We start from the raw sequence: 14,806 nt of genomic DNA on the forward strand, positions 1-14,806 counted from the left end.
TTTGATATTTAAATTTAAACATGTTTATTAGTTGGTTCTGTTGAAAATAGGAACAAGGCTACAAGTGTCTGTCTAAATTGTTAACACATTTAACTCTAATCAGAGTTTTTTTTAAAACCTGCTAATTCCAGCTTCATGGATGTATTTTCTTTTTTTTTTATTAAAAGGGTGGATCTAGTGTAGAAACTCAGCATGTGTAACAAAGCAGGGTTGGTGAGGACCTGCTGAACTTGGCCATTTAAGAATTGGTAAAAGATGGAGTGGACTTCAACTTGGCACAAAGGTACTTCCAAGTTCATGATCTGCTCAGTTTACAATAAAATAATTAAAAAAGTAAGCCTGATATCTTCATATAAAGCATTCATTCACAACACCGATATTAACCAGATTAGCTAATAAAATAAGATTTGTTGTTAAACCAGTAATGTAGCAGGGCAGCCCAGTGGTTAAGGTGTCAATGTGCATACACAGTATATTTGTTGTTGAAGTGACCTTGAGCAACACGCTGAACCGTGGCTGCTCCTGAGGCGTCACTCCTGCTGACCATGTCCTATGACCCTCTCAGCGTGTGGATGTGCCTCAAAGGGATATGCAAAGAATTTCTAATTACACCGTACGTATGGAGTGCCCTAAATTCCTGTGTCAACCTGCACCGCCTCGTGCACCTTAAAGTCCCCTTCCACTCAAAAAATGTGTTTTTTTTTCTTCCTGTCCCTACAGTTTAATGTTTGAGCTCCTCTATGCAGAATGATGTACGTGCAGAGTTTGACAGAAGGTTGTTTTCACATTCATCTGCTGAAAATCCAATTTTAGAGGGCGGGTCTACGAGCGTGATTTGTGACATCACAAATAGTTTGGAAGCCAATATTGAACTTGTGTGATGAAGAACCTTTGAAGCCTCCAGTGCACAAACACTGAAAACGGACTTTACGGTGATGTAGGAGACATCTTGTGTCCAGCAGTTAAACGTCTGAAGTGAAAAATATTTGCATATTCATAGGTTCTGGATTTTTTTTAATGAGATAATTTAACGTGTCTGTGGAAAAAAACATATCAGACACAAATTATTATTCAAAGTAGAGTCTTTTCTATACATGTTAAAACATGTCTGGAGTGGATCTTTAAAACACATCACGCCTCAGCCTCCAGTCGCTCCACGCACAAGGGCACAGCAAACAGGAGACTATAGCCGGTTTATCAGGGTAACACATCTGTTGTACACATTGTTTTCATTTTTAGCATTTTGTGGGTGCCAAAGTTTGACTTGTCGGTGTGTCGAGGGTGTTGCGAGGCCCGGCTTTGTGGAAAATCCACGCCTGCATTCACATTTTGGAGTTTGGTTTTTTTTGTTTTTTTTTTACTTGAATGCTCAGCTCAGTCTTCAACAACAATATTTATAGCTTTATTTTCTTTCTCTCCAATCATTTTCATTTTTTCACAGCCGTTGCACTTTAATTCTGTTCACTAAAAATAACACGAGAATTTGCCATAGATAATAACGCCTCTTTCACTGCATTTGTGTGGATACAAAGGTGGCCATTTTTGTACTTTGGATTAGCTCAACTTTCAGGTCATTACTTGATTTGATTTGAAGCTGTTTGTGTCTCCCTCCTTCCACAGCATGAATGGTGCTCAGTGCTCAACTGATATGTAGCCTAAATAGCTTTTCCTTATTTTATACTTCATTTATAGACATAATATAGTGAATTAAAGGTTAGCCTAGTTGGTTTGCCTATCACACCCAGTCATGTGCTTTTAATAAGATGTACTGACTCACACTCAGGATTCAATCACACTGCAGCGTATATAACAAGTAGAAGCAGCTCATTTAAAATAATCACTATGAATAATGAAGCAGTAGCAGCATGACTCATATCATGATTGTCTTTTTAGAAGACTGTGTATGAGCATTTGATCTGCACTGTATGTAACAAATGCTCTGCCAAATAGATACTTTTTTATACAGAATACTGCACATGAACTGATGAATCTTGCCTTTAATCCTCTCATTTCATCCCCTTTCCGCCATGATAATCGGCATTTCCTTGGCTTGGCCTGCATGACTTGTGATGCTACCTATCATTAAGCCAAACCAGAAATACAGGTCTGAGATAATCCGTACAGGCTTAGTAGCTCTGCAGTGTGTCCATTATGTCGAGTTTGTTTAGTTATCTCTTACTATCACACAAAGGAAAAGCATAACTGAAAGGAACATGATAGATTTTTCAGCCACCTATATTACTGTTGCTAAAACAGAAAGTAAACATTTCAACACTATTCTATTAATTGCTAATAACTAATCTTTGTATTGAGAAATGATTTATAATAATATCTTGATGGGAAAAACAAATTTGTTAATTTACAATTATTTTTAAAAGTTGCCTTTTTACTGTGGACATTAAATAACAAAATCACTATGTGTTTGAAAGACTTTAAGTCGATATAGTTATTTAGTTTATCATGTTATTTATTGATACATGTACATATGAATAACCAGACCACAAAACAGAGTAAATAGAGTGGTGAAACATTTATAAGACAAGAACATAATTTCTTATGTACAACATTAATACAAAGGTCTTTTATATTGATCCAACCAGAAAAACTCAAGGGAAATTAAGGATATTTTGCTAAACAATGTAGCCCTTAAATCATCATATTACAAACAATAAAACATGAAATGGATTTTCCTCTTCAGGGAAACTGTTAAACCTGCCTGTTTCTATCTATATCAATAGTATACTTGAGCATAACTGTACGCAAATAGATTTTTAGTTAAATTCTGCTTCAGATGAGACTCTACTAATAAACTACAGCAATTTTTGTACACAGTCCTTCTATGTTTTGATGTAAAAGTGTATTCAGTAAAGTAGTAATTTATCAATCTAAGATTATTAATGCAAACTGTGCTCTAAAAGTCTACAAGCTGTGAACATTAAAAGTCAGTTGATTTTTTGCTGCCAGGCTCCTGCTTCTCAAACTCTCTGCATTTCAACACGCAGTATCTCCATAAGGATTTGGCTGAACCTTCACTCGGCTCTGGATTACTTTGAAGCAGTAGGGGGTGCGCAGTGTAAGTCGGAACAAGTAAGAGTCTGAGTTATCAATCCACCTACAAATTATCATGTTCCTGCTACAGAGGCTCATGTCTGGTATGGGGTTTTTTCCTTGCTTGCGTTTTTATTACACTCTGTGGTAAAATTAGAGAGGAGGGTAAAAACGGCGTAAATTGTTCTTGACAAGGACAGCAGAGGGAACATGTTGGGGCCCACAAATTTAGCCTCTAAAAAGCCCCATCGGTTCATGTACATTTGGTTAAAGTTTAAATATAGAGAAATAAACACACATTCTTTGTGTCATTGCCATTATACAGCTAGATCTTGGACTCTGACAGAGCTGCAGGGTATGAAATAAAACAGCCTTTCTGTCTTTCAGCTTTCCCACTTTTCTCTGTTTGTGTCCCTTTTCCTCCTGCTCATTGACTCTGCCTGTAAGGTGCTTTTAGCGGGCCTTGTGTGGCCGGGTTAGAGATGGATGTGTGGCCCTTGGGAGCCGCAGGCAGCGAGCAACACTGATCATGTCAGACAGGCTGGGGAGGCTGCATAAGATCATCATCACCCAGCAGTGGAGTGAATCGCCGCAGTGGCACTTTCACACAACCTCTGACCTCTGGGGTAACCTCTGAGGTCATGATCAAGGTCAGGGGTCAGCGAGGGCCTCTGTGATCAGGGAGCTCGCGGGCCCCTCCTGCCTCTTCGTCCTCTTTTTCCTCTATGTTCTCTCTCTTCGTTTTTTTTTTTCTTCCTTTGCCTCATCTTCTATCTGTTTCTCCATCGCTCACACTCTCCTACACTGGCCGGGACCAATTGAGACATCCCATCCCCTGGGAGTGCAAAAAGGAAAGCAAGAGAAAATCAATAGGGAAGATGAGTGAAGACCTGGGGGTCCCATCAAAAACTGAATGCTTCTCTCCGAGCTGGTATGATTCACACACACACACACACACACACACACACACACACACACACACACACACACACACACACAGTCATATAACTTCTGACAAACAGGAAGGCAGCAGTAAACTCAGTGTACAAAACTACACAAAAAGATACATAAAGTCTGCAAAATATATAGGCGTTGTGTGTGTTTTTCTGTCTTTCTGCCTGCGTCACATCTGTGTACACATGTGGCTCGTTGCTGCAGTGATGTTTGAACAGAGACAGACGCAATATATTGATCACTCTGTGGAGAATCAAAGTCTGCTGCAGAAACTGGATGAACTTGATGACAAAAAAAGTTATTTTCTAGCAAGAAATGAGTGGACAGAAAACATAAAGCAGACATAAATGCTAAGCTTTGTGTATCACTCCTGGCTGTAATTTGAGCTGAAGCACACAGAGGAAAATGTCACCATATCACCAATCAGTTCAACTTTAATTATAGTATATTTTCAGCAACATTTACATGAATTGTGCTGCATAAAGATTACAATAAACAAAATACTGAAAGAAGACTCACTATGTGTCAGTTCCTGACCTCGGCCACCTCTGCTATTTCTGTGATACGTGTGTTTATAATGTCGAGCTTCGCCATGTATCCATAACTTATGAGATTGCCGTTTCTTCTGAACTCAAGATAACCTCGGGCAGGACATTAAATGATTGGCTGAAAATAGAACTGCTCAGATGAAAGAGAGGATAAATAATGCAGAAAGAATACAAAACCTCTTATGAGGATAACTAGTCACACACACACACATACACACACTCTTGCACGCACAAAAACACACAAAGAGATTTTTTTTTTCTTTTGCTCCACGGTGAAGAAAAGTGAATGGATGTAACAGGAAGGAGGAGGACCCAGTGGAGACACACATGCTTCTTGCTTCATCTCCTCCCACTCCTCCTTGTCTGCCATTTTTTTTTCTCCCCCCGCTTACATTCAGACTTCATGACATACTCTGCGTCTGTGGGGAGGAATAATGTTGTCCCAGTCACAGCATGTTTTTCCTGCCCACCAGAGCTCAGACACAACACTGCACAGGGTTTCCGACCCTGCCGTCTCATCATTTTTTCATGGGTTTCTGATCAGAATGCATTCACAACCTGGACAGTCGATCCTTTTACGCACAGAGAGTGAATGTGTCATTATACAGAGGGTGTATTTGTTTAAGTCAGATCACCAAATTTAAATTGTGAGTCAGTTTATTAAGATTTCTGGTTAGAGGCTGTTGCAATGCTGGGTCATATCTAATAAATAAAACATCCGAGACAAACCTTTTCAAAGCACCGCTGCTGCATTCCTAATTTGCAGATGAAATGTTTATTCATTGGTGAAATTAAACATGCATGTTTAGGGATAAATCCCAGTGTCACTGCACTTCAAAAGCTGCACAGGACACTTTTATAAGGGTGCTTTGTGCTTGTGTAGGGAGACACCTAGTGGTAAATGGACTGCAGTGGTTTCAATGGGGATACATGAGGCCTCTTACAAGGTTTATCTGGAAAAAAGATCACATTAGTCAACCCATAACATCTGAGGCATTCTTTTATTATTACCAGATATAACTTTAATGACCAGAACTCTGAAATTAGGCTCCAGTGTTGCCATTTCTCCACATCTCTGGCTTCTGATTTGACCCCTGACCTCCATCCTAAAATAACATGCGTTTCAATAACAGAGTAATTTACAAGCTAAATGACAAATACGTCCTGTTTAAAAAAAAACAACTAAAAAATACGCTTGCTTATTTCATCAGCAGGACACCGCGCCCTGAGCCAAAGTGTTTACCCAGCCTAAAAGTGCCTGGGAGGCCGACCGACAGTCAGCAGGCCTCACAAAAGGGCCATTCATCGGTAGAAACCCAGACCAATGCTGCCACGTCAAAATGTTTGAGCATACAGTACTGGTTCAAGTGTTTTTTTCTCTGTTTTGGCCAAGAAGACAGCGTGAAATTACATAGCACCACCCGTGCAGGACAGGTAGGACAGGAAGGACAGGCGACAGCGATGCAGGGAGCAGCTTAATGGACTTGTGAACTGTTGCGGGTTTAATTGTCCAATACTCTGTCCTGCTCCTTATCTGCCTTCCTCCTTATCAACAGAAACCATAATGACTTTAAAGTAGGGCGTAGGGTGTGCCAGCAGGCTGTCATTAACGCAGGGATTGGTTTTTGTTCTCTACGTTTCTTTGAAAGGTTTACGGATAGGCTATTATTTTGAGGACAAAGGAGACAGATTGATTCTGATGTTAAAAAGGTTTGTATATTTCGAGGGAACTACATGGTGAAGGGGGTCGATGGGAGTTGGGGTTCACTGGAGAGCAGCGGGCCGCTCTACAATCACAGCTCTCAGAGCAAACAGGAGCTCTGGTTTGTTCCAGCGGGAGAAATGTTGTGTGTGTGTTCTCAGCAGGACGTGCTCCTCTGTGTGCGCGGTCACTGCCGGTTTCTTGCTGTTCCTCGGAGTTTCTCTTCTCTACTTACCGGACCCCTTCACGTCGGAACCGTTTGTTCCTATCGCTGAGGAAAACCCCGCGGTGACACTCTTGATTTGGACGCATCCGTTTGGTCGGTACCGCAAACTTCCGGACTGCTTTGCGCTCTATCAAGTCAGGGGGTGCACGCTGACCGACGACACCTTTGATTACGCGGAGGCTGATGCTGTGATCCTTCACCACCGGGACATTGCCACCAGCACCGTAGAGCTGCCACCGGAACCGCGTCCACCTGCGCAAAAGTGGATATGGATGAACTACGAGTCCCCCACGCACACGCCCCGTCTGTGGCGCTTCGAGGGACGTTTCAACCTCACAATGAGCTACCGGACAGACTCGGACATTTTCCTTCCCTACGGTTATCTGATCCCTCGTGTGCACACAGCCGAGGGTCTCCGGAACCTCAATACGCACCCTCTCCGAGGACCCTCGCGATCAGACCGCCCCCGGCCCCGCCTCGTTGCGTGGGTCGTGAGCAATTGGTCGGAGTCCCATGCGCGCGTGGCCTTCTACTACAAGCTCCGTCAGTACATCCAGGTGGATGTGTTCGGCCGCGCGGGCCGCCCGTTACCGGAGGATAACGGCAAGGGCAGCGTGGTGCGGCTGGTGGGACGGTACCAGTTCTACCTGGCGCTGGAGAACTCGCAGCACACCGACTACATCACGGAGAAGCTGTGGCACGCCGTGCTGGCCGGTGCCGTGCCGGTGGTCCTGGGTCCTTCCAGGCAGAACTATGAGCGCTTCCTTCCCCCGGAGGCCTTTATCCACGTGGACGACTTCCCCACAGTCCGAGGGCTGGCCCGGTACCTGTTGATGCTGAGGCACAACCCGGCCCGGCTGAGGCGGCACCTTGACTGGAGAGGGAGCTACAGCGTGCACCAACCCGCCTTCTGGGCTGAACACTACTGCACGGCCTGCAGGGCGGTGAGGAAGACCAGAGGCAGGACTGATGTGGTCCAACACTTGACACGCTGGTTTCGGTCGTGAAAAAAAGCATTACAAAGCTGAGAGATAACCATGAGGGCAGCTTGTAATCACACTGTGATAATAAGAGAGAAAAGCACAAATTCACTACTGAGCATCATTTTTCAAAGTTTACAACAGAAATCTATTTATCATCAATCACAATGAAGACAATTTTATGGCACATTTAACCTGAAATGACCCAAAAATTGGCCTCAGATAACCTCACAATTGTGACGATGGAAATAAATCTATCCCTGACAAAGTCTGATATAGCTATTTGGTTTTATTGTTGTCAATAAATCTAAACCTACAGTCTATAGAGACTCTCTGTCCTTTAGACTCTTGATCTATTTAGCAAAGTGTATTTGGTTCCAGGCAGCTGCTGGTTTCAAACAACTTGCAGAGACAAGACTTATTTGAGATGATTCATCGCTGTAAACAAGACGTTTATTGTTTTTAGGGTTGTCAAACTGTTATTTCAACTGCGATATCATGCAATATTATCTGTATGGTAGCCTATTATATGCAACTAACTTCAAAAGGTGACTGACATGAAGGTGAATAAATAAAGCTGTGACATTTATCTTGAGCAAGTTTAACATCAGAGTTTAGAATAGGGATTGCTGTTATAATTTAGATGGTTAAATTTGGAAAAAACGTTACATCAAATTAGGGTTAGGTTAGTGTCTAGTTAGTGAGAGTGTGTATGTGTGTGTGAATGTACAAATCTGTTGTGCGTTTGCTTGATTCAGGGAGGTAATAAAGGTATAAATAGAAACCATCTCTGCTTTACGTGTCTCTTATGTGTGCACCTGAGGGATTAGCTCTAAATCATGTTATAGCATCTCTGCATCTGATCCACTATTAGCTTAACACCATACATGGCTGATGATCATGTTAAAATAGTCCATCCGACTCCTAAAAATAGCTTTGTGTCTGCACATCACCCACTTTTTTTGATTGCCATACTGCTCCCAGTCCGGGGTCAAACTGAATGACCTTGAAGATGTTGTTAGGCTCAAACCCTCATCTTTTTAGTGCTCTTCATACCTCCTGCATGGCCTCGTTTTGTTGATGTTTTTACATACTGCCATCGAGAGAATCGAGAGAGGGAAGGCGAAGGTGAACATGTGCTTCAGGAGTCACTTGATAGGAGTCAGAAGCTGCGATGTGGATCATTTAAATTTACACCTCTGTGTTAGTGGCCTGACACAGAATTAACACTTTACACTGTCAAATGAGACATTTCCTCAGGCCCAGGGGCAGCGAATAATGTTGCTCCCCATAATGAGCTGAATGCCTCAACAGCTGTTGAAACCACTGACGTCTATCAGCAATAATGCTTTCAGACGGCCAGAACAGCCAGACCCCTCATCCCTGTCATAATCCCCTTCATGCACAACAGGGAATTCTTTGCATATCTGGTTACTGTAAGTGAAATCATTGTCACTCGTTCAAATATAGATCCACTAAATGTCCTGCCTTCATCTCCTTGAAGCTTGTTTGACATGTTCTTATTCAAAATATCCTCCACATGGCATGCCATACATTTCCACTGCAGGAAGCATGTACAGCAAGGCCTCTATTGTCTTGACAGAACAGGTGCTGGATAGATGACCCAGTAGTATATAAAGGAAAGGCACTCCTCTTAATGTTTCTAAAGAGCTCATCTGATCACAAAGAAGACTGCAAGAAGATCTGCACAATGATAAGAGGCTGAGCAGGATGTCTGGTTTGCTTATTGTGCTCACTTGTATGTAAATATTGTGCTTGCTTGCCACGTCTCATTATGTATTTCTTGATGTTTTTCATCATAATCATCGAGCTTTGTTTTGTTCTGCAGCACATAAAGAAACATGTAAATTTTATCAGACCAGAATACGTATCAAAAAGCCAACAAATCCTCCTAAATAAGACAGAAAAGGTTCTACTTCATTGTATTACACACTTCATGCTCATTGAAAGTAAGGTAGAGCATCATTAATGAAAATAAATCAATGAATAACTGAAGATAATACTACTTCACTGAACAATGTCCATAAACACAAAGTACCACGTTAGACCATATTCTTCTACTTATTCATTAAATTGTTTTTCAGCATTTTCTTAAAGATAATGATTGTTCTACACATTAATCCTCAAGTGTGTTCCATAAATTCAACCCTTTAATCCATCTATTTCGTTCTCTTCGACATACAGTTTCCTATAAGATTATATCGACTCTCTTATGTCAAATGTGTTTTCTACATTTTTTGGTAGTAACTTATTGTGAGCTTTATACAATATCTGAGCAATTTTATCGTCTACAATATCAGTACAATAAATTTCAATATCTGTAATGTAAGAGGCTTTGAGGGTTCTCGATAAGTACATCTGTTGATTCTTACGGCTCTCTTCTGTAGAATGAAAATTTGATTTGTGTGAGTTTTACATGCATTTCCCCAAACTTCTACACAGTAGGAGATGTATGGAACAATAACGGAGCAGTACAAAATATACAGTGCATTCTCATGTAGCAGGTCCTTGGCTTTATATAAAAGTGCAATTGTCCAAAAACACATTTTTTAAATGCAGCGTATGGTCAGTGACAGTATACAGAGTCACTTTAATCAATTGGATAACAAAAAACTGCTCAGTGAAATGCAATAATGCAACAGAAAAGTATGTAAATGACACTCAGGTCAACTACATGCAGTGGTGGAAACTAACTAAGTACATTTACTCAAGTACTGTACTTAAGTACAATTTTGAAGTACTTATACATTATTTGAGTATTTCCATTTAATGCTACTTTATACTTCCATTCAACAACATTTCAGAGGGAAATATTATACTTTCTACTCCACTACATTTATAGATAGATAGAAGATTTGACACAATGGATAATATAACAAGCTCTTAAAATACAACACATTGTTAAAGATGAAACCAGTGGTTTCCAACCTTTTTGGCTTTTGATGTCTTACAAAAAGCAGTGTGTAGTCGGGGTCACATGTCAGATGTCTATGAGTTGTTAACAGCTTCACCAAATATTGATTTTTCCTCCTAAATGTTCAAATGATCCAATATTTCACCAAAAATCAAAGATTACAGAAAAAGTCAAAAAACTGAAAACAGATTTGTGTATCAGAACTTTGTTTTTTCTTCTTTCCTCTCCCATTAATCATCTCACGACCCATTTGGAGGGGCCCGACCCCTAGGTTGTTAACCACTGAATTAAACTAGCTAAATGTATATAAAGTAATTCAAACTAGCTCCACCTCCAGCCGCTACAACAGTAACATGCTGTTTACACACTGATGCTTCAGTATTAATAATCTAATGATGTCATATATAATAATATATCAGTCAGAGGGACAAAATGAGTACTTGTACTTTAATACTTTAAGTACGTTTTGCTGTTAATACATATGTACTTTTACTTAATTACGATTTTTCATGCAGGACTTTTACTTGTAATTAAGTATTTTTACATCGCTGTGTTGGTACTTTTACTTAAGAAAAGGATCTAACACTTCTTCCACCACTGATTACATGTCTGCTTGTAACTGGACAAAATCTTTTCAGCATCCTGAAGTTGTTTGATGCCAGGAAGTGAAGCTCTTTGAGGTTTCTGCTGACTGAGGCTATTTCCTACCACCATAGACCCTCCTCTCTCATCGGACACACATGTCTCTGCTGTTACAGGCACCCAAAAAGGCCAAAAAGAAGGAGGGCGGAGGCTCCGGTGTCGTCAGTATGTTTGAGCATAACCAGATCCAGGAGTTCAAAGAGGTTAGAGGACAGATGCTGCGGCGAAAGTACATCTGAGTGTGTGTGTGAGTGTCTCCCTGGAGCTGCACTGCCTCTTCTGGTAAACTGTGTAACTGTTCTAAGCTTGCAGGCGTTCTCAACCATGGTCCAGAACAGAGATGATATCATTGATAAAAGCGACCTGAGGGACACTGTTGCTGCTCTGGGCAAGTATCTGTCAGCCATTAGTTGTGAGAGCACAGATTAAGAGAGAAGTCACAGTGTAGAGAGTGTCAGTTTTATGTTTCTGGGAATCACATTTACTTATAATTTTCTTAACTATCTCATTACTAAGCTTCACTTAAGTTAAGAGGTATGAAGTGTTCGATGGCAGGTGGCTTTAATGTTAGTACTGATGAGCTTGATGAGATGATGAATGAGTGTCCAGACCCGTCAACTTCACTTTATTGTTGAACATGAAAAAACTCAAAGGTCAGTCAGCACCAGGGTCATACAGTTTCCAGTTTTTAAACCTTTTTTCCCCCTAAATTTGAGCTAGTTTAAATGTCATTTACTTGTTTGAAATTTTAACATTTACAATTTCATACAAAAATTGAGAAATAACCATAGATTTAGTACAAGCAGTTGGACTTGTACTCATTCTTTTTATATATACTACTCTCAACACATCAACTTGGCTGTGATTGGAAAAAGAAATTAATATTTGTCTGTTTTTGTTGGTATTGTTTCAATTTAATTTCAGTCAAGGGTTTAAGTTGTGCAACATTCATTTTTTTTGTATTTTCTTATTTCAACATTTACCAAAAAAAACACCCCACAATCATAAATAAGGCCATGAATGACACATAAAGTTTCATCTGAAACTGAGTCAGATCGGTGTGCATCATCTCTGCACACATGCACAACTCTTACGTGCAACTTTACCTTTGTTTTGTCAGGAACTGACCCCCAGGAGATGATTCTCAGCACCTTCAAGGTCTTTGACCCGGAAGGAGCAGAAGTCCTCGGGGGGATGAGTGAGTGTGATTTTCTTCACCATCTACACAGACACAGCAAAGATGACTCTGTGGCCTCTCTCAGGAATTCATCACACAGATAACTGCGAATTAGTGTAATAAAATACAAACCATAAATCATTAACAAAGTCCCGGATACAGATAATACATATCTCAGTTAGTGCAATACAGAACACAGTTTGTTTCAAGTCAAGAAGATGGAAACAGTAATTCTTCTTTCCTGTTCCTCTCCTGCAGGATTAAATATTACCTCATGTCACAGGCTGACAAGTTTACAGAGTATGAGGTGAGTTGTTGCTTAGCAACAAGGTGAAATATTGAATGTATCAATATGAGATAGTGATTCAAAGGTACAGGCGGTGGCGATACTGTTGAACAAGTCGGAGGTGAGTGCTGATGAATACCCAGAATCTGCAATTTAATTTGATTTAAATCCCTTAACTACCAGCTAGAGCTTATTACAAAGATCCTTCTCAGCTCTCTTCCAGACCTCCTTGTCAGTAACAGTGCCATTCATAACCTGCGTGGCCCCTGGCTAGAGACACAGTAATCTCATTTGTACAGGAACAGATGTTTCTCTTAAAAACATCTGTTGACTGGGGAATGAAAAGTCTGCCTCACATTCTCTCAAGGGATCAAAGAGACCAGTTTAATCGCTATGAAATCTGTCACATTTGTACTGGTTTGAAGAGACATATTGACTTACAGTAGGCTTACTATGTTGTGAAACGTAAACATTCTCCTTCGCCGTCCCTCTCTCACTCCGCACATATTTTATAAGAAAGCTTTCATGTTCTGTACATCAAAAGGCGGCGCAGAAGGGGGGCGGGGGGCAGAGGGAAGCAAATGCATATGAAACAACAAAACCCCCAGACAAATAAACAGCGCAGTGTTCCCATGGCAGCGTAGCGCAGTAATCTGACGGCTGGTTTCCCATGGCTGTGTCTCACTGCCCCATAGACCTCCACTCTGTCTCACTGATGGCTCCTGTGATTGCAATCATCCATCTTACTGTCAAAGGCAAAAAAAAGGGCAAGAAAGGGGAAATCACACTCACCATCTCTCTCTTGCTCCCTTGTGTCCGGCAAACAAGCCACCCCACTGTGAGCAGAGGCAGCACATGGACCGCAGGCCTTCTCAATTGGGTTAGATAGAAGTGTGTGTGTGTGTGTTTGCATGTCTGTGTGCCCATGCTTGTATGATCTACAGAGAGAACATGTGTGGGTGTGCATCTTTGGCTGTCTGTGCCTGCCCATTATGCTGCATGATCAGTCACTGGAGTGTACACGGGGGAGCAGTGGACATGTCTGATCTTGCAGCTGATCAAAAGCACCAGAGACTTGTTCCCTTGTGGCCGTGCAAGCGGGGCCTCATATCAACATGTCTCTGTTCAGTAGACAGGAAAAACAAGAGGAGAGAGAGAGACAGACAGAGGAGGGGAAGGCAGCAGGAGAAAGACAGAAACAGGCAGATGAAAGGATGCATAGAGAGGCCAGAGAGGAATATATGACAATGATATATAACCGCATTTATCTCTTCTTTCTGATGAACTAATTGAATGGCAAAAGCCAGCCTTGTATTTGTCTGTAGGTGTAATAGCGTGTGTGATCCCTCTCTGCAAACCTGACAGCTCTCTTTGTTGAAAAAGCTGTGATTTTTTATTATTATTTTAAAGTGCAATCTTTTTACCTTGTTACCTACAGGTGAATCCGATTTTTACAAACTTCCCTGTGGATGTCACCAGTAACCTTGACTACAAGACTTCGTGTTATGTGATCATCACCCACGGAGAGGACAAAGAGCAGGAGTAAAAAGGAGGAGAAGAAAAAGAAGAAGACAGATGAAAGAGAAAGGAGGAGGAGCTGCAGCGAAGCTACTGGCTGTAAATAGTCTTGCCACGCTGTGAAGTTGTGGCGTACAGTATGTGTGTAAATGTAATTATGTGCAATAAAGCGGTGACTTTACAAAAATGAATCCCTTTGTTGTTGTGTACTTTAATCTTACTTCAGTGATCAACACAGACAAATATCTGCTGGGTACAATGTCTAGCAAATGACACAACAAAGCACACGTCAACAATGCTGAGTATAAAAGATAATTAAACATGCACAAGACACAACAAATCAATTGAATGACTGCATTTTCTGTGTACTACATCTTGACCTGTGGTGGAAGAAGGACCTGGATTCTTTACTTGAGTAAAAGTTGCAAAGCCACAACGTGAAAAATACTCCATCTCGAATAAAAGTCCTAAAGTCAAAATCTTACTTATCTTATTATCAGCCAAGTGTACTAAAAGTATCAAAAGTAAAAGTACTTTCAGTGTTATATAGTAATATTTTATTAATGGATTATTGTAACTGATGCCTTAGAGGTTCCCAATTTTACAAGACTGTCTTTAAACAACAGTCAGGTGCTCGCTGCAATCATTCCTCCTGTTCATACTGACCATAAGAAGATCCCCTCCAAATGCATTTATAATTTAAGTGATTGGGGCCAAAATCCAAAATTGTATTGTATTTAAAAGTTTATCTGAAGCTTATATGAGGCTTCAGCTGTCTGAGTTAGTCAAA

General features: G+C 40.9%; 1 protein-coding gene and 1 pseudogene across 1 annotated transcript; both read left to right on the top strand.

The window, feature by feature from the left end:
• The first annotated feature begins 2,431 nt into the window (after positions 1 to 2,431).
• On the top strand, positions 2,432 to 14,207 carry LOC122984705 (annotated as a pseudogene).
• On the top strand, positions 5,709 to 8,245 carry LOC122984704 (alpha-(1,3)-fucosyltransferase 4-like). The gene has a single exon (XM_044355311.1). The coding sequence runs from the start codon at positions 6,301 to 6,303 to the stop codon at positions 7,483 to 7,485; it is 1,185 nt and encodes a 394-aa protein (XP_044211246.1). The 5' UTR covers positions 5,709 to 6,300; the 3' UTR covers positions 7,486 to 8,245.
• Positions 14,208 to 14,806: the final 599 nt, after the last annotated feature.

The sequence above is a fragment of the Thunnus albacares genome, chromosome 6 (genome assembly GCF_914725855.1).
Source record: "Thunnus albacares chromosome 6, fThuAlb1.1, whole genome shotgun sequence".
Lineage (NCBI taxonomy): Eukaryota > Metazoa > Chordata > Actinopteri > Scombriformes > Scombridae > Thunnus > Thunnus albacares.

Coding starts and splice junctions, on each gene's coding strand:
- LOC122984704 (XM_044355311.1), top strand. CDS start 6,301: ATGGGAGTTGGGGTTCACTGGAGAGCAGCGGGCCGCTCTACAATCACA.